This window comes from Piliocolobus tephrosceles, chromosome 15 (genome assembly GCF_002776525.5).
Source record: "Piliocolobus tephrosceles isolate RC106 chromosome 15, ASM277652v3, whole genome shotgun sequence".
Taxonomy (NCBI): Eukaryota; Metazoa; Chordata; class Mammalia; order Primates; family Cercopithecidae; genus Piliocolobus; species Piliocolobus tephrosceles.
The window spans coordinates 93,218,756-93,243,255 of record NC_045448.1 but is presented as its reverse complement, the minus strand read 5'-3'; the positions used below and the strand labels follow the sequence as shown (position 1 = coordinate 93,243,255).

The window sequence follows — 24,500 nt, the reverse complement described above, 5'->3', positions numbered from 1 at the left end:
AAAGACATGGCTACTGTTCAGATGCTTGTATTTTTAGGGTATGTGCGTGTGTTAAAAAACTTTCCAGTGAATAATGCAAGTATTCATTTGTAATCTCAATGTGTACTATACAGGGAATTATTCCTGCCAAATTAATTCTGCCTCTAAGCCCCTATTTTGGTAGGTAGGCAGAAAATAGTTGTAACTGGGGCTCCCTCCCCCTGCCTAGGGGCACATATACATTTAGGGTTTGTATAAGCTACCAGGAAGGATGGGGAAAAGGCCCCCTAATCCTCCAGCTAGGATGATCACCTAGGAGATGTCTTTGTCCCAAGCCTCATCAGTCTCTGAATGTCTAGTGGTCCGCAGCTCCTGTGTCACTTTGTTGCACTGTAATTTGTGCCAATATTGGGAGCCTTGGGATACCAGGGCTTATTCTTACCATCTGGGACAAAACATGGGCAATAAAAGGGATTTTTCTTAACACTAAATGTAAAGGAATTCAAAGTAGATTGGCTTTTTAAAGTATATCCTTGGCCAGGCACGGTGGCTCATGCCTGTAATCCCAGCACTTTGGGAGGCCGAGGCAGATGAATCACTCAAGGTCAGGAGATAGAACCCAACTTGGCCAACATGGCAGAAACCACCATCTCTTATTTAAAATACGAAAATTAGCGGGCATAATGGTGCGTGCCTGTAATCCTAGCTACTACTCAGAGGCTGAGGCATGAGAATTGCTTGAACCCAGAAGGTGGAGGTTACAGTGAGCTGAGATGGTGCCACTACACTCCAGCCAGTGATGACGTGAAACTCTGTCTCAAAAAAAAAAAAAAAAAAAAAAAAAAACAACACAAACCAACGAAACAAAAATAATGATATCCTTTCTACTTTTTTGATGTTAAAATGTCTTTTATGAAATAACCATAAGATGTTTAATATGTTTAATTTATTTAGCAAAATAAAGTGTTGGTACCTTTATGTCCATTACAATTTTTGTGTGCGTACGGGGTGGGGAAGGTTGTCAAAGATAAGTAAAACTGGACATTAAAGTGGTGAAAAACAATTTTATTCAGTAATTACTAACAGTAGGGGAAAGAGTAGCGTTCCATTTCAATGCAGAGGTAATTGAGCAGCTTACAGAGAGAATAAGGGAGGGCGAAAGAGCCGGAATGCATGCAAAAAATTTCAAAGTCAGTCAGTATAAAAGTGATTAGACCAGCTGTGTCAGCTAGCCGGCGATTATCACTGAAGTCAGGATTCTACCCTCCCACCAAGAATGGGAGACAGTAAGTAACTTTCGAGATGATTAAACTTCAAAGGAATGGCTTTCAGGTCCTTAAGAAAGATACTCCTGAATTGTAGGAGAGAACACATACATGTCAAGGGGACAGAGGAAGGACTCACAATTGTAAGCTCTTTTTTTGTAAATGCTCCAAGAAAGGGGGTCAAGGGCCTATGGCCAGGTGGGCAGTGTTGAGTTTTCTCTGGGAGACATTTAACCGAGAGGTCTGGGGAGAGATCTGCAGTCATCCTAGGAACACGACCTTATGCTGCTACAAGCCTCACTACATTCTGGTGGTCTCTTTTTGCTGAGGTTTTGACAAGGTCATTAAGTAACAAGAATTCTGTAGTTCTCCTGACCCATATGTCATTATTAGGTAAAATCCGTTAGGTTTAAAATTAATTAGTGTAATCTCTTTGATATCTACATTGCTCCTTAACTGAGGCAATTAAAGACAGGGTGTCACAGATGTCTAAGCACTTCCAGATTCTAAAAACCCATAGCCTCAAAGGAGCACTGCCCCTCAATGCTCACCCACACACCCCTCCCCTTTCTGTTACCTAGAGAAAAAGACCAAGCCCTGATGACAAATTTTATCATCAAACTTCTTAAGTGGCACATGCCAACAGTTAGAAAAGGAGGCTTTCCATCCAGAGAGAACTGCACTGTCCTACGCCATCACAAACCAAACACCTTAATGAAAAGTTTGAAAGCCATTCTCAGACCTCCAGATACAGGGGACAGGGAAAATAGAAGTGCAAGAAAGAACAGCAACTGTTTACCACAAGGGCCTTTGGATAACTTCAAGAAATCGGCTACCCAAATGAGCTGCAGAAAGGCCTAAATTAACTAAAAGTTACAATAAAACCGAAGTCCTAAGATTTTAATGTAACTCCAAATGCTAATATAGTTTCTTCAGATCTATCTTTCCAAAGCTTCCTAGAAATGTATTATGGTAAAATGTGGCTGTAAGTACAGGTCCTGTCACTGCCTGTATTCAACTGAAAAAAAAAAAAAAAAAAAAAAAAAAGGTAATCCCAGCACTTTGGGAGGCCGAGACGGGCGGATCACGAGGTCAGCAGATCGAGACCATCCTGGATAACACGGTGAAACCCCGTCTGTACTAAAAAAAAATACAAAAAACTAGCCGGGCGAGGTGGTGGGCGCCTGTAGTCCCAGCTACTCAGGAGGCTGAGGCAAGAGAATGGCGTGAACCCCGGAGGCGGAGCTTGCAGTGAGCCGAGATCCGGCCACTGCACTCCAGCCTGGGCGACAGAGCTAGACTCCATCTCAAAAAAAAACAAAAAACAAAAAACAAAGCACGCCTTTTTTTTTTTTTTTAAAGACGGAGTTTCGCTCTTGTTGCTGGATGGAGCGCAATGACTTGACCTCGGCTCACTGCAACTTCCTCCTCCCGGGTTCAAGCGATTCTCTTGCCTCAGCCTCCTGATTAGCTGAGATTACAGGCATGCACCACCAAGCCCGGCTAATTTTGTATTTTTAGTAGAGACGGGGGTTTCTCCATGTTGGTCAGGCGGGTCTCGAAATCCCGACCTCAGGGGATCCGCCTGCCTGGGTCTCCCAAAGTGCTGGGATTACAGGCGTGAGCCACCATGTCCGGCCTTTATTTTCAATGTATATGTTAATATCAAAAACTTTACATTTCTAATTTAATCCACTCATTGCAATTGTTTCTGAATGCATTCCATTTATGCATTAGTAAAATGCATTATTAAGGAAAGACAAATTAAAGTCAGATATTTGGATTAATCATTAAGTCTATTTTAGTATAAAGCAAGGAACTTTCCTTCAGGACATTTAATATATTAAATGGGCCAAAACACTGACTTGTCATTTAAAAAATTTTTAAGGTCACGTTCATAAGTGTAAAAAAAAGCTATGCATAGCCGTGCGCAGTGGCTCACGGCTGTAACCCCAGCACTTTGGGAGACCCAGGCGGGCAGATCACCTGAGGTCAGGAGTTCGTGACCAGCCTGGCCAAAATAGGGAAACCTCATCTCTACTAAAAATACAAAAATTAGCCAGTCGTGGTGGCGCGTGCCTGTAGTCCCAGCTACTAGGGAGGCTGAGGCAGGAAAATTGCTTGAACCCAGGAGGCAGAGATTGCAGTGAGCGGAGAGCGCCAACACCACACTCCAGCCTGCGTGACAGAGCGAGACTCCATCTCCCACCAAAAAAAAAAAAAAAAAAAAAGCATGCCTAATGGTTATTTATAAAATACTCGCATACATTTTACGTTAATATTATTACAAAATAAAGTAACGTTTATATAATTATTTCAATAGCTATTCCTATTTCAACTAATAATGGGTAAATATAGCACCAAATATAAAACAAACTGCATGGGCAAGCTGTTTTCCTTAAAACACGATGCTGAGCACTAACCGTTACAAAAACAGATACCTGCTACAACTGTGAAGGATAAACCGCATTTCCCTATTATTGCAAGAACAAAGGTTTTAACAAAAAATTTTAAGGACTCTACAGCCGCCTTGTTCTTTGTTATCCCATCCCTGCCCGCCTTGGCTAATACTTTTGGGGCCCATTTGCTTGGTGCGTCCGGAACTCCCCAAGCGGCGGGCCTCTGGCAGGAAAAACCGCGGCCCGCACTGGGCCGGGAGCTGAGGCGCTGGTGGCCCTCGTTGGTCCCGTGGGCCGCCTCCCCCTCCTGCAGACACTCGAAAAGCCATCCGGCCGCGTCTCTCGCCGCCCGGCCCCGCCACTAGGCTGCCGCCTCCGCCGCCGCACGGAGAAGGGCGAAGACCCGCCCCTGCAGGTGATTGACGGGCAGTCTCCTCCAATGGTCAACGCGCTCGGCCCCGGCGGGCTGGGCAAGGGCCGCGGCTCGCGGAGGAATCTCTCTTGCCCTTTAGTCCCGGGCAAGGTGTTGCGGCCGGCGCCATTTTCTCGAGCCGCCTGTTTCGGGTGCCGCCATGTTGGTGAGGAGAAATCACCGTTACGGCCACTGTCCAAATCCCCGCGTCGCTGCACGCCGCCCGCCCGCTCCCACGCCACAGCCACCGGCGGCGAATAGAGACTAGAGCGGCAGCGCCGGCAGCGCGGGGCCGTTGCCCAGTGTTTGCAGTTAGAGCCCCACCTCTCTGGCGTGGTTGTTAATAGACTGGAAAGTCTGTGTCTGTGTCGCTCACTAGTAACCGTGAGTTTTTACCACTTCGTCACCTGTCGGCGGCGGCCGGGAGCAGGTTCCCGCAGGCGGCGCAGGGGTCTTCCCAGCGCCCCGTCGCCGCCGGCCTCGCAGACCTGCCCTCCAGCCCCGCCCCGTTCTTGACCAAACATGACAGACTCTGAACATGCAGGGCACGACAGGTTGGGAACCCTTCTTGTCTGTCTTTCTGTCGGATGAGAGGAGGGATCTGGGGCGGCGGGAGCGGGCCGGGGCCGGGCGCCTCCTGCATGACCTAGACGTCTCTGTGTGGCTCCGTCAGTTCCATGACGCGCACCCTTATGTAAACTGCTGGATCGCGGCCGCGGGGGAGGTCGGCCCGGCCGCGCCCGCCTCCCCGAGCCGGGGTCGCTGCTCGCCGGCGCCGGCCCCGCCCCCGGCTGGGCACGTGCGAGCCCCCCGCCCCCGGGCGGGTTCCGTGTGCGCGGGGCGGCTCTCAGCGTCCCGGCTCGGTGCTGCGGTCCTGCCTCTTGCCGTCCAGGGGTCGGTGCTCCCGGCCAGATAGGACCAGCCAGGAATTTTCAGGAACGGGTGTTTTAATATTTGACTACTTCCAGAGAACCGAGAACACCTCTAAAAAATAAACATGTTTGGTTTTCAGGGAAGTTTTAAGCAGCACCAAAAGGCCATCTGTTGTATACAGTCTTACCCCTTGGAATTTGAGATGGCAAGTTTCAAGTTCAGTATGTTAACACAAAATACTTAGGTTTTGCAGAAACTTAGTGTAGCATAGTTTTACCCTAACGGAAAAACTCCATGGATTATTCAGGCTTGCCCAATTTTCTAGATGGTGTGTATCACTTGAATATTTAATTGAGATTCTGATTTTTTATTTTTTGCTCTGTGCCTTAAGAGGCACATTCTGGATTCCATTCAAGTTTGGGGACATTTACAAAATATACTGTAGTATACTTAAATTTTGGTTATAATTCAAATTCTCGTTCGTATATATCTTTAATAATGAGAAAGGGTGGCTTTCATTCATTAAACTTACTGAAACAAAATCCATTGCATCTGATTCTTACTTAGAATATTAATTTGAAAATCTAGAACCTCACAGTTACTCCTTTGTGAATAGAAGTAATCAAAAATATACATTTTACTATAGACTATATACATTGCTGAAGTTTTATCTGTAGTAATGTGATCTGCTTGGTAAAGCATCCTAAACACGTTTTTAAAACCCAGAAGGAAAAATCACAAACACTGCTGAAATTTGAAATATCTAAATGCCTAGCAATCTTGAGAGGGATAAAAGTGAGATTTCAACAACTTCAGTATTGTAATAATAAAAGTGGATTCCCAGACGGCACGTCAATCAAAGGTATAATAAGTTTTAGAAAGTAAAATGCACTCTTAAAAATGATAAGCTTGCACTTGGCATATTTTTAATGATTTTTGTAACGTTATCTTTTTTATTAAAAAGAATGTTCTTAGAATGGGTTGACTAATACCTTGAGAAGTTTCCCACTCTTGAGTATCTGTGGACAAACCAATGATGGGGTTTTGCTAATGGAGCTAAAATCCTTTTTTATATGGAAGAAGGAAATCTGTTTCCCTCTCTTAGTGCACAGTATAACTTCAATATATATATTGTACATCATGAAAAAACCATGTCATCAAATATCAAAATAATTTTGCTGGTAAGGAACTGTGATGACAGACCTTTTAAATAGCTTGAAATTTTAAGATACTGATTTAGAGGTTAAAAAGAAAACCTTAAATAATTATTTGTAAGATATGTTAATAGCTTGGTAATAGGAGCTAAAGATTAGTCTATTTTATTTAAAATTAGGACTAAGAGTATTTTCCAGCGATTTCTGAAGCAAAAAGGTTAGCTCCGCTTTAACTTAGCCAATTGTTAAGTGGCATCTTGGTTCTGAGGTGAAAGAGATGGTTTATTTTTTTCACACTTTTTTTTTGTCAACCCACATGAAAAACAAAACAACTACATCAAAAACAAAGTGAACTAGAAGTCAGGAGAAATTCTACAAGATCAGATCGATGGTTCTAACCTTCCCTGGGGAACTTTTTTTTTTTTTTTTTTAAGTATTGCTGCTATTTCTGTTGGTCTGGACCTCCGCCTGGGTTTTAAGAGTTCTAAAAGCTCCCCAGGAAATTGTAATATGTGCCACATTGAGAACCGCTATACTGGATCAGTGTTTCCCAATGTTAGTTAATCATCAGAATCACTTTGGGGAATAAATTTTTGTTCTGCCCAGAGCAACTGAATCAGAATCTCTAAGGTATTTTTCATAGGCTCCCTGGATAATTCTTAAGAAATTTGGGGAAAAAAATGGACTAATCTGCAGGATCCCAAAATACTGTATCTTTCCATGTTATAGCTATTTTATGCTGTTATAAAAGTTTCTGTGAATTAAGTGGAGAAAAAGATAAGAAACTTGGTGTATGGAGCTAGGCTTTGTCTCAAGGATTATTACTATTTTTTATTTTTATTTTTTTTGAGATGGGGTCTCACTCTGTTGCTCAGGCTAGAGTGCAGTGGGGCAATCTCGGCTCACTGCGAGCACTGCCTCCCAGGTTCATGCCTTTCTCCTGCCTCAGCCTGCCTAGTAGCTGGGAATACAGGCACCCGCCAACACACCTGGCTAAGTTTTTGTAGCTGGGAATACAGGCACCCGCCACCACACCTGGCTAAGTTTTTGTATTTTTACTAGAGACCGCGTTTCACCATGTTGGGCAGGCTGGTCTTGAACTCCTGACCTCAAGTGATCCACCATACTTGGCCTCCCAAAGTTCTGGGATTACAGGCGTGAGCCACTGCGCCCAGTCAAGGATACTCTTTTTATAACATTTTCAAAAATTAAGGCATATTGTGTGTGCAGGGAAAAAAACGAAGCCTATGATTTATATTTACAATTGCTTTGATTTTATACAAATTAAAATATTACTGTTTATGTGAAAATGAGATTCTAAATGTAAATGGAATTCACAGAATGCATAGTATTTTTCTCCTTTAAAGAATAGAGTCTCGCTGTATGCCCAGGCTGGTGTTGAACTCCTGGGCTCCAACCATCCTCCCATTTCAGTCTCCCAGAGTGTTGGGATTACAGGCGTGAGCCACCATGCCTGACCTTGTACATGTTATATAGTGAACATTTTGCACAAGATTGTTTGTCAAATGAATAACTTTAAAAAAATATCTATTTAGTGTACTTTCCTTTAAATATTTTCACACCTGGAGTTAAAACATTGTATTTTATAAAATGTTATTAATATAAAAATATTTGTAAATAAACTTGTGGCTATGTAGAATGTAGTCAAGGACTTTTGCATAAGCCTAGAGCCTAGTTTCTAAAGGTCTTTAGAAATAGGTAATAGATTTGGAGAGGAAAGAGTTAGGGGAAATCAGAGGGAGGTATAATTCTGGTCTCTTGTCAGTTCTCTTTCATTCAGTTCTCTCAGGCACAACTCCAGCAGCTTAGTTTTATATTTCAGCTGGATGTTCACCCAATTAAAACAATTCGCAAACAACAACTGAAGACGAAACACTGAGTCCTTTCTTTGGACACATCTGTAGTAGAGTAGGAAAAGATAAATATAAGGCAAGTAATTGTTACAGAATTTTCTGAAATATACTAATGGTAAAAGGTTTTATAGGGCCTGTACTGGGGAAAAAGATAATTTTTTAACATGAACCATTTAAGAGCTTGTAAGTCTCAAAGAGTCTTTAATTGATAGGTGGTATGAATAATACTCTCCTTTGGGAGGAAGTTTATAATATATAAACAACCTCCCCGCCCTTCCCTCGCTGCTTCTGTCCTGTACAACAAGAACAACAAAACTCCAACTAGTCAGAATTGCAGGTGGTTTATGCCCCCCCGCCCCCCCAGTATAGATTGAAAACTTGCTAAGAGACTGCACTGGAGAATCTGAAGGGATGAGGATGGAAAAGATGATTATACTTTTCATTTGCAACAGGACTTTGATTCTCACATCAATCCCATGTAGTAGTTAATTAAGGTAGTATTACAAGGTTCAGTGAATTGTCGAATTAAGAACTCACAAGTACAACCTAGATAAGAACCCAGGTATTATTATTTTCACTCTTGCAGTATTATTTTCCTACTTGGATATTGTTTTCCCTCTTCGTTAAGTTTGCACAGCAAAGTAATGGAATAAGTTCTGGGCTTTGATTCTTGAGTAGCTTGGAATTGTAATGTGTTACATTTGAGAGAGAGCCCTTCATTTTGAATAAAACCATGGTTCTGATCCTGATCTTCTAAGTTGGTTAAAGCTCTTCCCCCTTTTCATGATTTTTTTCACTTGTGAAATAAAGTAGTTACACTAGATCATTTTCAATTTTCCTTCCCACTTTAAAAAATCAATTTTAGTTTAAAAAATTGCAGATGCGGCCGGGCGCAGTGGCTCAAGCCTGTAATCCCAGCACTTTGGGAGGCCGAGACGGGCGGATCACGAGGTCAGGAGATCGAGACCATCTTGGCTAACACGGTGAAACCCCGTCTCTACTAAAAAATACAGAAAACTAGCCGGGCGTTGTGGCGGGCGCCTGTAGTCCCAGCTACTCAGGAGGCTGAGGCAGGAGAATGGCGTGAACCCGGGAGGTGGAGCTTGCAGTGAGCCGAGATAGCGCCACTGCACTCCAGCCTGGGCGACAGAGCGAGACTCCGTCTCAAAAAAAAAAAAAAAATTGCAGATGCCTTTTCTCAGATCAGACTACACTTTTTGCTTCACACAATATCTGGTTTGTAAATGAGTATGTTCCGTGGAGTAAATACCTTTCCTGACTAGCCATTAACTCAAAACTTTTTGATTCCTGAATCCACTAATTTAATTACTGTTGAAATTACTGTGGGAAATTTTTCTTTAGCAAGTGTAAAAACTCCTATCAGGTCTCAGGTTTGATGTTGGAAAGCACTCTGACTCTTAGGAAGACTCTTTTTTCCCCCCAACCTCTCATAAAGAAATTATTTCGTTCATTTTAAAATTTCATTCATTACATTTTCATTCTTAAGACAGTGTTTCCTCTCTGCTAAGTATAGTGTTAAGCACTGGCAAAACAACTCTGGACACAACATCATGAACTTGCTCTCTGGGATCTTATAATCTAGTTGCAGAAACAGATTGGTAAATACGTAGTTATAGCACAAGTACTGTAATGGAGGCCTGAACTGAATGTTGTGGGGGTACATATGAAGGCTTCTGGGAGACATCATGGCATAGCTAGACCTGGAGGATGAATAAAACTTGGGCCCAGTAAATGCAGAGATACACAAAAAGCTTGGAGAAATGGCACAAGTTGGTTCAGGGATGATAAAAGTGTTAGTATGTGGAGAGTGTACAACTATTTTGGGGAATGGGGAAACGGATTAAATTTGGGGCCAGACCCTGAAGGATGTGGGGATCCCATCAAAGTCCTTTAAGCAGGAGAATGATTAGATGCATTTTTTGGTATACTGCCTGGGGGATAGGAAGACGTGGACTACAGAAGGGGAAATCAGTAGAAGGAAGACAAGTTAGGAAGCTTTTCAGTCATTTTCATTAAACATGAAGCTTAATACAAATTGTTCTAGGATTAGGAATACAGCAATGAAGAAAAAAAAAATCCTTGCGTAATGAAACTTACATTTTCTTGGGAGAGACAGAAAATAAATGTGAAAAACAGATGTGTTAGATGGTGATAAAGCAGAAAGGGAGATGGGGAGTCGAGTGGATGTGGGGAGGGTGTTTAGGGAAGCACTTGTGAAAGAGTAACATTTGAGCAAAGAACCCTGATATAAGATAACAATCCAGACCCAAGATATTTGAGGAAAGAGCATCCAAATAAAGGGAGTGGGAGGTAGAGAAAGCCTGGACCAGGAATGAGCCTGATTTGATTGAGGAAAACACAAGGGATGTGGCCAGAGAAAAGAATGAGCAAAGGGGAGAGTAATGGAATAAATTAGAGGGGTAATAGGCAATTGTATAGGGCCTTGTAAGCCATTGTGTGGACCTTGGATTTCACTCTTGAGTGGCCTGGGATCCACTGGGGGATTGACCATAGGAGGGACAGGATCCTCTGTGGTATATAGTAAATGAGTAGTATGGTAAATGCGGTAAATGAGTAGTAAAAGGAACTGCTGTGGTAATTTAGGTAACAGATGATGATGGTTTAGGTGAAAATGGTTGGATTCTGGATATGGTTTGATTGGTGTTAGAACCAATAGGATTTGCTGGTGGCTGGATGTGGACAATGAGAATAGAATGAGCCAAATCTATTGTAAACATCTCGAAATCAGGTGAGGACTTGATCAAAGGCATTGGCAATGAGGAAGTAGACAGGCAAAATTCATGAGGTATTTCTTAGCATTGATAGAGTTGGATATAAATATCTGGAATTTTTAGCTGATTGAAATGTTAGTTGAAATGAATGATACCACTCCCAAGTATGTATGTCAAGAGGTATGGAGAAGAGCACAGAAGTTTTTGGAAACTAAGGGAGAAGAAAAGAAGGGATAGTCACAGCAGTAAAGAAAAATTAAGGTTAAAATAGGTCACAGGATATACCTTATACTAAGTTAAAATATTTTAAGGTTTGAATGAAAGGGTGCTGCAGGGTTTGCACACTGGTGGGCTTCAGGCTTAGAATCTGCTTATACTGTTTTTGCGTGACAGAATGTTTTAAAATATCTGTATTTGAAAGCATTTAAGGCTTGATTTGTGCTCTGCCCTCCAGTCTTATCACTCACAGTTTCTTGGCAAACTCACCACTCAAGGTGTCCCTCACTTATCTAGGGGATCTGCCTCACTAGGGTAGACATTTAGGTTTATGACTCTTATGTATTAAGTCAAGTTTTCGCCTGGACAGATTGGCTACCAAAAAGAACCTCATAGATGGGTGACCTTGAATTCACCAGATCATGCCTTCAGTTCAGAGCGGCCAGAGAACTCTATTCTCTTGTGCATTGATGCCCCCGGAGTTGTGGAACACAGTGGCCCTGCTTTAATTTTTCAGATTTAGAAACTGATCAGTGTCAGAACAATCAGACACAGGAATGTTAATTCATGTTCGAAAATAATAACAAGACTAGCATTTGTTTAGCACTTGCTATATGACAGGTGCAGTTTTAAGTGCTTTACATGAATTGTTTAATCCTCACAACAACCCTGGGAAATAGGTCCTATTATTAGGTCCCTTTTCAAGAGATGAGGAAACAGACAACAGATTGGTAAGTTTCCCAAGATCACAAAGTCAGTCAGTAGGAACTCAAAGTAACCTGACTCCAGAGCCCACACTCTTATCTGAGCATATACATCCCCATCACAAGAGAATGCCAGTTTATTTAAGTAAAATAAGGACTAGAAATTTACATCAGGGAGTGTATTCTTTCAATGTAGAATGCTGAATGGAAAACCAAATTTCAGTAGTTGCCTGCTGAGCAAAATCATGAGATAATAACAAGGGAGTTGATTATAAATGACTAGAAGTTTTAAATGGCATCAGCTCTGATAAAGTGATAATCCCAGCTCCATAATATACTTTTCAAGCAGTTGCTTACATCAATCTGCCTTATAGGATATCCTTTCTCCTGGGTAATGCTTACATGATAGTGTTTTGTACTTTTTCACTGCTTCCGTTGCTGACCGAACTACTCACCTCCATATTTCTGGTAGATATAGTTCTTTTCATTGCATGTTAGTATCTTAAATTTAGTTAGTCCTATCTTTTACTTGATCCTCTGTGCTTGACTTCCTAATCTCTGTTCTGGTTTATGTTTTAGTTTTACAGTTGAGCTTTCTGAGGACATTCTTATTCCCAGTATCTTTTTTTGGTGGTTGGGTTCTGGGAGGTGTTATTTGACTGCTGCTGATGTGTACCAACCAAGACAGTAGTCATTGAGTGACTAACAATAACGATTTCAGCAGATTATTATTACTCTTGGCAAAGAGCAAGCTTCCTCTATTATGATTTTGTATTTGTTTTATTTTGCTTTATTTGTAATTTGAGTATTAATTTGACATTAATACTTCAGATAATTGTTAATATACTTTCATAAGTCATACCCGCATTCTTGAGTGGCAAATAAATAAATAAATAACCAAGTTCCAAGTAGTTTCTAAAAAGAGTAAACATTAAAAGTAAGCATAAAACTACATAAAAATCAATCGCAGTCTATCATACAGTTGGTATGAAAATAACGTAGATTTGGAACCCTCATGATACTCAATATTTTACATATATCAGAGTTTATAATTTCTGTAACTTCATTTGGTACATATAGACAGAGAAGATATTAATATATTCATTTTGTAGTTTAGGAAACAGACTTGGAAGGGCAAATAACTTGTCCAAGATGACTAAGCCCTGGGTGAGAACCACAACCTATCTATGGTATTCAGTTTCAGCCATCTTTCCCTTGCTTCATAATGATGGTTACTCTGGTATCAGTTGCTGGATTGGGATTTTGGACATTTATAAATGTTTTTTATTTTGGATATTACTGAATCACAGACAATTTTATCTTAATTAGAAATTCATCTTATGTGACACTTGTCTAAATCTTAAAATACACCTTTTTCTAAATCTTAAAATACTAAAATTTTAATGTATAAGGGTGTTAATAATCTTTATATGTTAAGAGACTATGAAATCAAGTTTAGCTAACTTAGATCTGTAAGTTTTTAGCTATAGAAAGCAATTCTATTGTGTACAACTTTCAGTCTGTGAAGGGAATTCATTGAAAATGCATAGAGATCAGAAGAACTAACACCTTTCTTGCATGGATTTTTCTTGATTATTGGCAGTTAACAATAAAATGTTATTAGATCACTGTTTTCTAAATGTTATTAGATCACTGTGTGCTTCTGTGTGGGGTTGAGTTTTTGTGATATCCCCTGTTAGACCCATAAGGGAGGCTGTTTTCTACATCCTTGGAATATATAAGATCCTCTTTTAAAATTATATTTTGTATAAGCACATGAAAATGGAATTAAATAATGAATTGATATAGGAATTACCTAAGTATTTTGGCTGTACATTTAGTGCACAAAATATCCCTTTTTTGACTGCCAAATGGCCAAGTGTGAAAACAAATATTTGTTAAAGCTAGAGCAGAAGTCAGTATCATCATCATAAACTTCTGGCATATGTTAAGATATGAAATGTTATCCCTGAAGTTATTATAATTTATTCTTAGAAATATTAGTAATCTTATTTTAAGAGTAGGACATTGTAGTGCAGTAACGATAATTTTCTCAGTGCTGCCTGTTGCTAAATTGTTCCTGTGATTGCTGTAATGCACATGCAGACACTAAATTGAGGGTCACTTTCCACTAAAGTTAGTGGAATACAAAATAGGTGGAGGAACTTTCTTCCTCTAACGTCTTTATATGTGTCTGTGTTTATATATGTGTGTGCGTATATAAATATGTATACACATATCTAATATCGAGCAAAAATGATTATGTTGTACATAACTTTGGAGGTTTTCCTCATAAAATTCTAAAGTGGTAGAGTTTATAACATTCTGCTTTTAATTTATCTACAAAAAAAGTGAAGAATCCTCAAAAAAGATTTTCTCTTAGAAGATTCATGGATTTTGAGTGAGTCTCAGAAAAGAAAAGGAAGAAAAAAAATTCATGGAATAAAATGAAAATTAAATATAGTCTTTAGAAATGATTTTGTTTAGTATAATGAATACTGGTAATGCAACTGGATGCAATTGAAATTATGACAAAATTTCTATTCTGCTTTGTATTTTTCATTAAAGGTTTTATAATTATTTGTTGTCTGAAAAAGGATTTAATATTCTTCTTAAATTCATTAGCTAACTCTCAATATTATTACACTATTTGCCTATTTGAAAATTGTTAATTTCTTTTGTACATAAATAGCATTCATAATTATTGTGACATTTTCCTCTTGCATTAATGTACATTTATACTTCATCTAATTGAGAAAATTTCAACATATAAAGTGAAACAAAAAGATTTTCATTCCAAGTTTTATGTAAAACACCTTAAATTGGAAAATGAATATTCAGATACTGAGAGTAAATTTTTTTTCTTTTTGAGACGGGGTCTAACTCTGTCACCCAGGCTGGAGTGCAGTGGTGGGATCTTTGGCTCACTGTAACCTCTGCCTCCTGGGTTCAAATTATTCCCCTGCCTCAGCCTCCTGAGCAGCTGGGACTACAGACCCACAACGCCATGCCTGGCTAATTTTTGTATTTTTTAGTAGAGATGGGGTTTCACTATGTTGACCAGGCTGGTCTCAAACTCCCAACTTCAAGGGATCTGCTGGCCTCAGTCTCCCAAAGTGCTGGAATTACAGGCGTGAGCCACTGCACCTAAATGACATACTTGCAAAATATTCTCAGGCCAGGTGTGGTGGCTCATGCCTGTAATCCCAGTACTGTGGGAGGTTGAGGGTGGATCACCTGAGGTCAGGAGTTCAAGACCAGCCTGGCTAACATGGTGAAATCCCCTCTCTACTAAAAATACAAAAATTAGCTGGGTGTGGTGGTGTGTGCCTGTAATCCCAGCTACTCAGGAGGCTGAGGCAGGAGAATTGCTTGAACCCAGGAGGCGGAGGCTGTAATGAGCCGAGATTGCGCTGCTGCACACAGCCTGGGTGAGAGAGCGAGACTCTGTCTAAAAAAAAAAAAAAATTCTCACTTTTTGTTGTTGTTGTTCAATGATTAATAAACTATTTAAGCAAGAATATATATAGTCATCATTGCCAGACTTTTTGACAGGTTAAATGTTGGATCCAATTTTTGTTCCCAGATAAGTTTTTCTTTACTATCCCTGTCAGTTTGAAAACATAATACCAGAAGAAGAGGGGCCCAATTCCACGCAGAGCTCCCAAGAGTGAGTTTTTAGGAGTGGGTCTGAAATTAGGAAAGACATTTGCTGATCTTGCATAGGTCCAACGAAATCAAGGCAGGATTTTCGATGAGTCCTTGGCAGTTAGGGTAAGCAGGTTTCAGCCAGGCTTTTAATGGTCAACCATTTGGCTTGTGCCTGCTGGGTTTCTGGAAATATGTCCTATTTGGCTGGGTCGAGGACATAGTGGCCAGGCGCTAAGGAGTATACTTTGGGAATGACGTCTTGGCGACCCAGTGCACAGCTTACTTTGTTTTGGAAACGAGATTGGCTCTGTCGTCCAGGCTGGAGTGCAGTGGCACAATCTTGGCTCACTGCAACCTCCACTGCCCGAGTTCAGGCGATTGTCCTGCCTCAGCCTCCCAAGTTGCTGGGACTATGGGTGCATACCACCACGCCCAGCTAAATTTTGCATTTTTGGTAGAGACGGGGTTTTGCTAGTCTTGAGCTCCTGGGCTCAAGTTATCTGCCCACCTTGGCCTTCCAAGGTGCTGGGCTTATAGGCATGACACTGTGCCTGGCCAGATTTTTATTACACTGTTTAGATATAATGGTAACTGAATGATCATGCAACAATCTCTGACTTTGTGACATTCAGGGATACCAAAAATGACTTGAGATGGGCCAAAGCAGAATTGGAGAAGCATACTTTGGCTGAATACTTAGGCCAAAGTATAATTTGGAACATTTCTTTTAAAAAATCTACTCCCCTTATGCTGTTGCAGTACCTTATAATTATAGTTAATCTAGTAGGAGATACTGGATTGGGATATTAGATATTTACAGGCCAAATGCCCATTTGGGATATTACTAGGTAATAGGCCGTTCCACTGTGGTTCATTGTAGATTCATCCAGTAAGCATTTCTAGAGAACTACTATATGAAAATATTGTGGAAAGTATCAACTTTTTAAACTTTCGATATCATGACACCTAGAAGATTATTTTCTGATACTCACATTCTAAGGGAATTTTATTTTCTGAGATTTGTTTCCGTGGAATTTCTAGTTCTCCAGTCTGCACTAAAAGCCTAAATCAAGAGGATAATTTGAAAGGTAATGAAAGTAAATCAATTCTAGCTTAGATACCCAAGAGAGTAAATGAAATATAAAAAGAATAACTTTTAAAATGTCCCAAAAAAAAGCCATGGCAAGTTAATTCACAGTTTGGTTTATTCACGCAATACTCTGTCTCTGCTTATGACATAAAGCATAATATATTTTAGGAATAGTGTGGTTTTCTTCATGTTGTCAAACATACAAGCTTATGGATATATTTTAAAATTCTTAATTTTCTAGATTAATGTTCACTACTTCTTCCATCTTGCATTGGATGGGGGCAGATAATTAATAATTAGCAAATATTTTCTTATCAAAAACCAATTTGTTGGAAAAAGGAATTCTTTGTAAATAAAATACATGGCATGCCTTTCTGTTTTACCAGTTGCTGATTTATCCTTTACTTGGTTACTTTGAATGATCATTAACATCTGTTGTCACCATAATCCCTGTGATCACTAGATGTCATACTCCATTTTGTGTTTTAGTGTTGCCTTGGGGAGACTTTGAGAATATGAGAGGTGTTCATGCAGACTGCTGCCGTGTATTGCGTAGAGATGGAATAAAGTACAAATATCTTCAGGAACAGACTCCAAACTTGGTTTATTCCAGCTTCCTTTCATTTTTTTTTAAACCTGTTCCAGATAATTTTTCATTGTTATCCTCCGAAGGAAAATAAGAGAAATTTCCACGTAGAATCCCTTCTCCTTGGATTTATAACCTTTCCCAGTTCATTTCTGTGGAAGTATTTGTAGTCCAGGGTAGTAATTCTATTCAGATATGTATAGTTAGGTAAGTCACGAAGGGAAAGGGAGCTTTCATTGAGGGCTATCTACTAGGTGGTACAATGATAGGTAATTACTTAACTTTGTCTCAATCCTTAAACAACTCTGCAGTGGTAAGAGTGATTAATTCATCCCATTTTGTAGAGAAGGAAACTGAATGTTAGAGGGATGGCATAATTTGTTCATGTTCATATAGGTAGTACGTTGGGAAGCAGAATTTGAACACAGATCTTTCTGATTCTAGAGCTTTGTGTTCTACCTTACTATGATGCTAAGTAATTAGTTTTAATGTGCCACTTAAGTTTAAAGCCTTAAGTAGTCCTTTTAAGAAATCTTTTGTTGCTGGTTATTCTCATTTAACACTCCTATTTTAATTTCCAGGTTCGGGTGACCTCACTTTGCCAGAACCGTGGGTCTTCATTAAATAAGATATTTCATTTGGTTTTTGTTTTGGTTTGGATCCTCTCTAACTTTAGGTAGAAATTGCTGTTCTGACAATCACCTACCTCACTATATTTCACTCTCTCTTCTAGATATTGGTGCTCAGCCCTTTTCTGAACTGCAAACCTTATTAATAAAATAGTTTTCATTTCTTTGAGCATTCCTCTTCTCACGGCCACCACCCCCCACCACTGACTTTGATGTGTAGCTGAACTGAGCCACTCTTTTTTTTTTTCTTTTTTTTTTTGAGACGGAATCTTGCTCTGTTGCCCATCCTGGAGTGCAGTGGCACAATATCGGCTCACTGCAACCTCCACCTCCTGGATTCAAGCGATTTCCAGCTAATTTTTGTATTTTTAGTAGAGACAGGGTTTCAACATGTTGGCCAGGCTGGTCTCGAACTCCTGACCTCAAGTGATCCACCTGCTTCGGCCTCCCAAAGTGCTAGGATTACAGGCGTGAGCCACTATGCCTGTCCCTGAACCACTCTTGTTTTTTTGAGATGGAGTCTCGCTCTGTCACCCAGGCTGGAGTGCAGTGACGCGATCTCAGCTCACTGCAAGCTCTGCTTCCCAGGTTCACGCCATTCTCCTGCCTCAGCCTCCCGAGTAGCTGGGAATACAGGCACCTGCCACCATGCCCGGCTAATTTTTTGTGTTTTTTTAGTAGAGACGGGGTTTCACCGTGTTAGCCAGGATGGTCTCAATCTCCTGACCTCGTGATCTGCCCGCCTTGGCCTCCCAAAGTGCTGGAATTACAGACGTGAGCCACTGTACCTGGCCCTGAATCACTCTTTACCAACTTACCTGGGACCCTGAAATGAAATAGGGTGACCTATTTTCCAGCTTTATATGATTTTCTGGCTTCCTATGGTTAAGCCTTTTTACTTTTTTTTGTGTGTGTGTGACAGGGTCTCTGTCACCCAAGCTGAAATACAATGGCCCAATGATAGCTTGCTCTAGCCTCGACCTCCCAGGCTTAGGCAATTCTACCACCCCAGCCTCCAGAATGGGTGGAGCCACAGCCACGCACCGTCACACCTGGCTCATTTTTGTATTTTTTTATAGAGACAGGGTTTTGCTGTGTTGCCCAGGCTACTCATGCTCCTGGGCTTGACCAGTTTACCCTCCTCAGCCTCCCAAAGTGCTGGTATTATAGGCATGAACCACCGTGCCCAGCTTTTGAAAAACCTGTACAATAAAAGGTTTGGACTAATGTTATTTGAGCACTTAAAAAAATGCTATTCAATTAAAAAAAAAAAAAAACCTATAGCATCTTATAACTCCAAATCCCATGCTGTCACCCAGCTGGTCTGCCCTGGTAGCCACCATTTCCTGACAAACATTCAAATAACTCCTGAGGAATTGAAATAATTCACATTTATGACACTGGCCTTGTCTCAGTTCCTATAGTGTGTCATACTCTTTTTCTACACAGAAGTTTTGTTCATCCTATTCCTTTGTTTGCAGAGGTCCCTTCCCCATCCCCTGTCTCTCAGGCAGACTCCTCATCTCAGTTTATTTATGACCTCCTCAGGGAAAGCCTTCCACACTTCCCTGACAGATGACTTTCCCCTGTTGTGTGCGCTCATAGCACCATTTACCTACTTCATATACTTGTGTGGTTATTTTATGTTTATTTGTGTGATTCTTCGGTGTCTGTGCTACCCCAAGATTAAAAACTTCATGAGAGAAGAAACCATGTCTTTTTCTTGTTTTTGTTTACCATTGTATCCCCACTGAGAATGTGGTGAATAAATACATGTTAAATGAATGAATGGCCTTTTTTTTTTTTTTTTAGCTGGAAGGGCATACAATTTTTACATGCATATAGTTTTTAAGAATTGCGACTCCGGATATTTTGGATTTCATCTCTGGATTAAGTGAGAATGTCAGACAATTGTGTACTCGCACAGTAGTACTTTGTTCCTTTACATAATTGTTTTTTCTTAATTGAACTTTGGTAGTGTGCCCTTGGCTCAAATTGGCATATTCTGTAAGCAATAAAATGTTGCATTGATTGTATGGACACTCTTGAGGACAGTGTCTGTCATGTCAAGTACTGTCCATTACATCAGGTAATATTGTCATTATGAGGACTCAGAGGAGAAATTTCTCTCTGGTCTTACTCTCAGAAAAAAAGTGTGGTTTTCTTGAGCAACTGGTCTGTTTTTGTCTTGGAAGTACTGTTGTCTTAGGCCTAATTTTTGTTTCTTGAAGCTCAAAGCCAGATTTGCCACTCACATCTAAAAATTAGTTAGGGGTTTCTGGCATACACTATGTAAGCTAATCTCAGTTTTAATTTCATCTTAATCTCTAGAATTTTAACTGTGATTATGTGATTATTTACATATTTTATAGATTGTTCAATAAAATACTTTTTTTTTTTTTTTTTTTGGAACAGAGTCTCACTCTGTCGGCCAGGCTGGAGTACAGTGGCACGATCTCAGCTCACTGCAACCTCTGTCTCCTGGACTAAACAATTCTCCTGCTTCAGCCTCCTGAGTAGCTGAGATCATAGGCATGTCCCACCATGCCTGGCCAGTTTTTGTATTTTTAGTAGAGATGGGGTTTCACCATGTTGGCCAGGCTGGTCTCAAACTCCTGACCTCAGGTAATCGCCCACCTTGGCCTCCCAAAGTGCTGGGATTACAGATATGAGCCATCGCGCCAGGCCTCAATAAAATATTTTATAAATACTTCTAAGAAATAATACAAATACCACCAGGGCTTAAATAAATAAATCTAAATCAATCTGCTTGCTGGTTAAGTAATGTTTCTCGCCACACAGAAAGTGGAAGAGATAGATGAAGAAGAAAATAAAGCTTATTACATGTTGGGAGGGATTCTAGGCACTAAGTTCCTTTTTTTGAGACAGAGTCTCATTTCTGTCACCCAAGCCAGAGTGCAGTGGTTGGATCTCAGCTCACTGCAACCTCTGCCTCCCAGGTTCAAGAGATTCTCCTGCCTCAGCTTCCCAAGTAGCTGGGACTACAGGCACCCGCCACCACGCCTGGCTAATTTTTGTATTTTTAGTAGAGATAGGGTTTCACCGTGTTGGCCAGGCTGGTCTCGAACTACTGACCTGAAGCAATCTGCCTGCCTTGGCTGTCAAAGTGTTGGGATTACAGGCGTGAGCCACTGTGCTCGGCCGATTCTAGGCATTACGTTCTAATTGATTCACTTGGGGACTAGAAATTCTACACTTTGTTTTATTTTATTTTATTTTATTTTTTCTGCTTATGTCACAACAAAGAAGTCTGAGATGGGATGTGAGTGTTTGTTAAGCTAAGGGACATAGGGTCAACACTTTTGAGTGCACAGACTGGGAACCTGGCAGAGGTTTTGGTTTTTGTTTTGTTTTTTTTGAGATGGAGTCTCGCTCTGTTGCCCAGGCTGGAGTGCAGTGGCGTGATCTCGGCTCACTGCAAGCTCCGCCTGCCAGGTTCACGCCATTCTCCTGCCTCAACCTCCAGAGCAGCCGGGACTAAAGGCGTGCGTCACCTCGCCCGGCTAACTTTTTGTATTTTTAGTAGAGATGGGATTTCACTGTGTTAGCCAGGATGGTCTCAATCTCCTGACCTCGTGATCCGCCCGCCTTGGCCTCCCAAAGTGCTAGGATTACAGGTGTGAGCCACCGCGTCTGGTGAACCTAGTAGAGTTTTAACAATTCGCTCCCCTATTTTGATCATCCCTTAGTCCTGTAGAAATAGAACAGGTAATTACATCATTCACTGCTGTATGGCTTATTCCCTTTGTAGGAATTCTGACTGAAGGACTTGGCATTTGGCCTGACTAAATGTCAGAATCCCTTTATTTTTCCTTCCATTGCAAAATAATTTTTTGTACCATCAGTGAAATAACAGCTATGCAGTGGCATATACAGCTCTGGAGACCAGGCTGTATATGTGAGACAAGAATAACCAGAATGATGATAAGGAGAGACTGGAAGTCACTTTAGGTTGATGACCAAAGATTTCCTTACTTTGACCAGGAGATCAGATCTCAAGGGTCCTTCTGAGTCCACTTGTGATTAGCCAAATTGTCTTTTCTTTCAGTTTGACTATAGGTTAGTCAACCTTCCCTCCACATTCATCAGGAAATGTTAGCAATATGTCCTATTTTTTTTTCTTGGCGTGCCATTAAGAAATCTAAAGCTATGCTGTTACCCGTAACCACTTGGATTAATTATTTTAGATTAGTTTGTTATACTTCTAGGGCTTTATGGCTTTATCTTTTCAGTCAGCATTATTAACCAAGTTTTGATAGCTTTTTCAAGTTTTGTAACCCCCATCTAGGGAGATCAGTGTCCTCTTGGACACTCCCAGGTAAGCATGATCTCCTGGAAGACATGAGAAGTCTCTTAAATCATCTAATTATTACATTGTTACTTAGAGTTATTATGTGTATATGCAAGTTAGGTTCTAATGAGGCAAATAAAAGTAAATATGTTGTTGATTCAGGAGGTAAAAATTAGCAGAGCCACCTGTAGTTTCAAAAACAAAAGAGGAATTACTTGTAACAAAAGTAAATAAGAAAGGAATTCTCAGTTATCTCTTGGGTAGAGATATGGTGCATAGAGTTCAGCAAAAATTGAAAAGGTTGTCACAGGACTATGGAGGCCATTAGGCTAATTAAAATTTATAATATTTCCCATGTATTTGTACTAAGTCTCATTCCTGAAGGATTTTATATTTGGGTTGAGGCTTTGACAAATTCTAAGATGGGCTTGAGGAGTAAAACAAACCAAGTAAAAATTGCCATGGCTGTAGATAGTCAAAAAGGGGTAAGCTAAGTTTCTGCAAACTAAATAATTGTAGAGGTGTAAGAATGTATTGGATAAAGGATAAAGATAAAAAACACTTTGAAAACTATTGATACTCGTCAGATTTTACTAATAATTTTTCAAGAGGAACTGTTTATGAAACTATAAAGAGAAAATGGAGATACGGAAAGCCATCCAAGATACAAATGCCCAAGGCCAAGTTTTGAGATAAACAGAAAATCACAAAAACTCATGTCAAGTGGATCTTCCATGGCCCCAGTGTGAGCAGACAGTATTTTCCTTGAGGAGAAATATCTAGTTTGGTAGGGGTAAGGTAGGGAGTTAGTTTAACAGTTAATCAAGAGAACTATACATGTGCTATTTATGTTGAGGGAAAAGATCACAGTAGGCATGGGCAAAGCCTAGACTCAATCCAGTTATCTATCAAGCATGCTGACAGAGTCAGACAGTTTATTAATTACATAGACAAATGCATGATCAGCATGGTGTCAGCTGCTCATCCACAGGATAACACTGAAACCAAACGGGGCCAAATGATAGGTAACATGAGTGGTGGGCACTCTGTTGCTGAGGAACAGTTTCCATCCTGTAGCTAAGCAATTTTTTAGCCTACAGCTACATCCTAAGGAGTGGGCAAGGTGGTGAATCTCAGACCTCATGGAACCAGGGAAGGTGGATGAGAAACTGCCTCCCAGCAGGCTCCCACAAATATGGAGGTAGGTAAGAAATAGCCTTGTAGCAGCACCTCACGAGACTGCCTATCTTTCCATATTCTGAAGGAACACAGGGCATTCTGCCAAGGCTTAGGTCAGCCTATCGTTGGGCTTACCTAAGTGGCCTGTGTGGAGGCATGCAAGTTTTCCAGGGCAGCAGTACAGAGCAGTTATCCTACCCTATCATCTATAGTAAGGAAGAAACGACTGTGAATTCGTACAAAAGCATAAACAGAAAAATGTTATAAGTAATCATTTCAAACATCTAGGAAATTTTGTTCTGTTGGTCTTAGGGTAAGCAGTCTAATTCTATTAAGTCGCTTGCTCCAGGACTGGAAAGAAATCCTAGAGATTCCGACACAGTCACTTGGTACATTCTGAAGATTGTCTTTTTTTGTGATTATCGCATTATCCCAAGAAGTTTGCATTCATGAGTAATGTCTTTGTACTGTCATCTATCAGGAATACTTGTATAGTCTTTTATAGAGGCTTTTGTGTTTCTTCCAGAAGACTCAGTTTCTGATCTGTAGCTTGTAACAGGAGCCTTTAGGCAAGCATAAAGAAAAAGCAGAAACTACCTGTGGAGGTAAGACTGAATAGTTCAGGTTAATTTATTTTAATAGCCATCAATATCAGAATAGAAAAAAGTAGAATCCTCTATTAAGGCACATCAGTTTGTAAAGATTTAATGAATAATTACCTTAAAATAAGAACATCATGAATGACAAGGGTACTAACCATTTTCAGAGTCTTGAATTTTGATATCATAGTGTATTATGATTTTCCCCAGGTGTCTCCAATCTAGAGATTTAAATCTAGAGAAAAAATATTTTTAACTGTTTTTAAAAATAACAGCTTTATTGAGATACATTTCACTTTTAAAGTGTACAGTTCACTGGTTTTTAGTATATTCAGAGTAGTACAGTCATTACCACTATTTAATTTTAGAACGTTTTCACCACTCCACAAAGTGACCCTTTACCCACTGGCAGTCACTCCCTGTTTTTCCCTTTAATCTACCTGGCAACTACTAATCTACTTTTTATCTATATAGATTTGCCTAAGAGATAAAATCCATTAAAACTAATTTTGTTTATTAACTGGACAGTTACTTACCAGTCATTGGTACAAGAACATGAATATGCTCCTTTTTTAAAAAGGACATAATCTCTCTATTATGTTTATATTAATAAAACATCACCTATATATAATTAATTGACTTAGGAACTTATCTATTTGATGTATTACATTTTTTAAAAATCTTGTGTTTAGTAAACAAAACAGCTCTTGTAGTATTAAGGTAGTTCAAAATCTGGAGAATTATAAGCAGTCTTAATTCTGTTACCTCTTCTAGGTGTTTCTCAAGATCACTAGGTTAGTATCTGATACATTACTAGGTGCTCAA

At 40.1% G+C, this 24,500-nt stretch overlaps 1 protein-coding gene across 2 annotated transcripts in view; it reads left to right on the top strand.

Annotated features, from left to right (window-relative positions):
* Positions 1 to 4,152: 4,152 nt before the first annotated feature.
* ZC3H6 (zinc finger CCCH-type containing 6) overlaps positions 4,153 to 24,500 on the top strand; it is a 59,195-nt gene continuing 38,847 nt past the window's right edge. Inside the window, exon 1 of one of the 2 annotated variants that reach the window (XM_023189435.3) lies at positions 4,153 to 4,609. In XM_023189435.3, the coding sequence (XP_023045203.1) occupies positions 4,578 to 4,609 (32 nt within the window). In that variant the 5' untranslated portion in view covers positions 4,153 to 4,577. Of the gene's footprint in view, positions 4,610 to 22,605; positions 23,099 to 24,500 lie in introns of those variants that run through there. The other variant, XM_023189434.2, reaches the window with a different exon arrangement.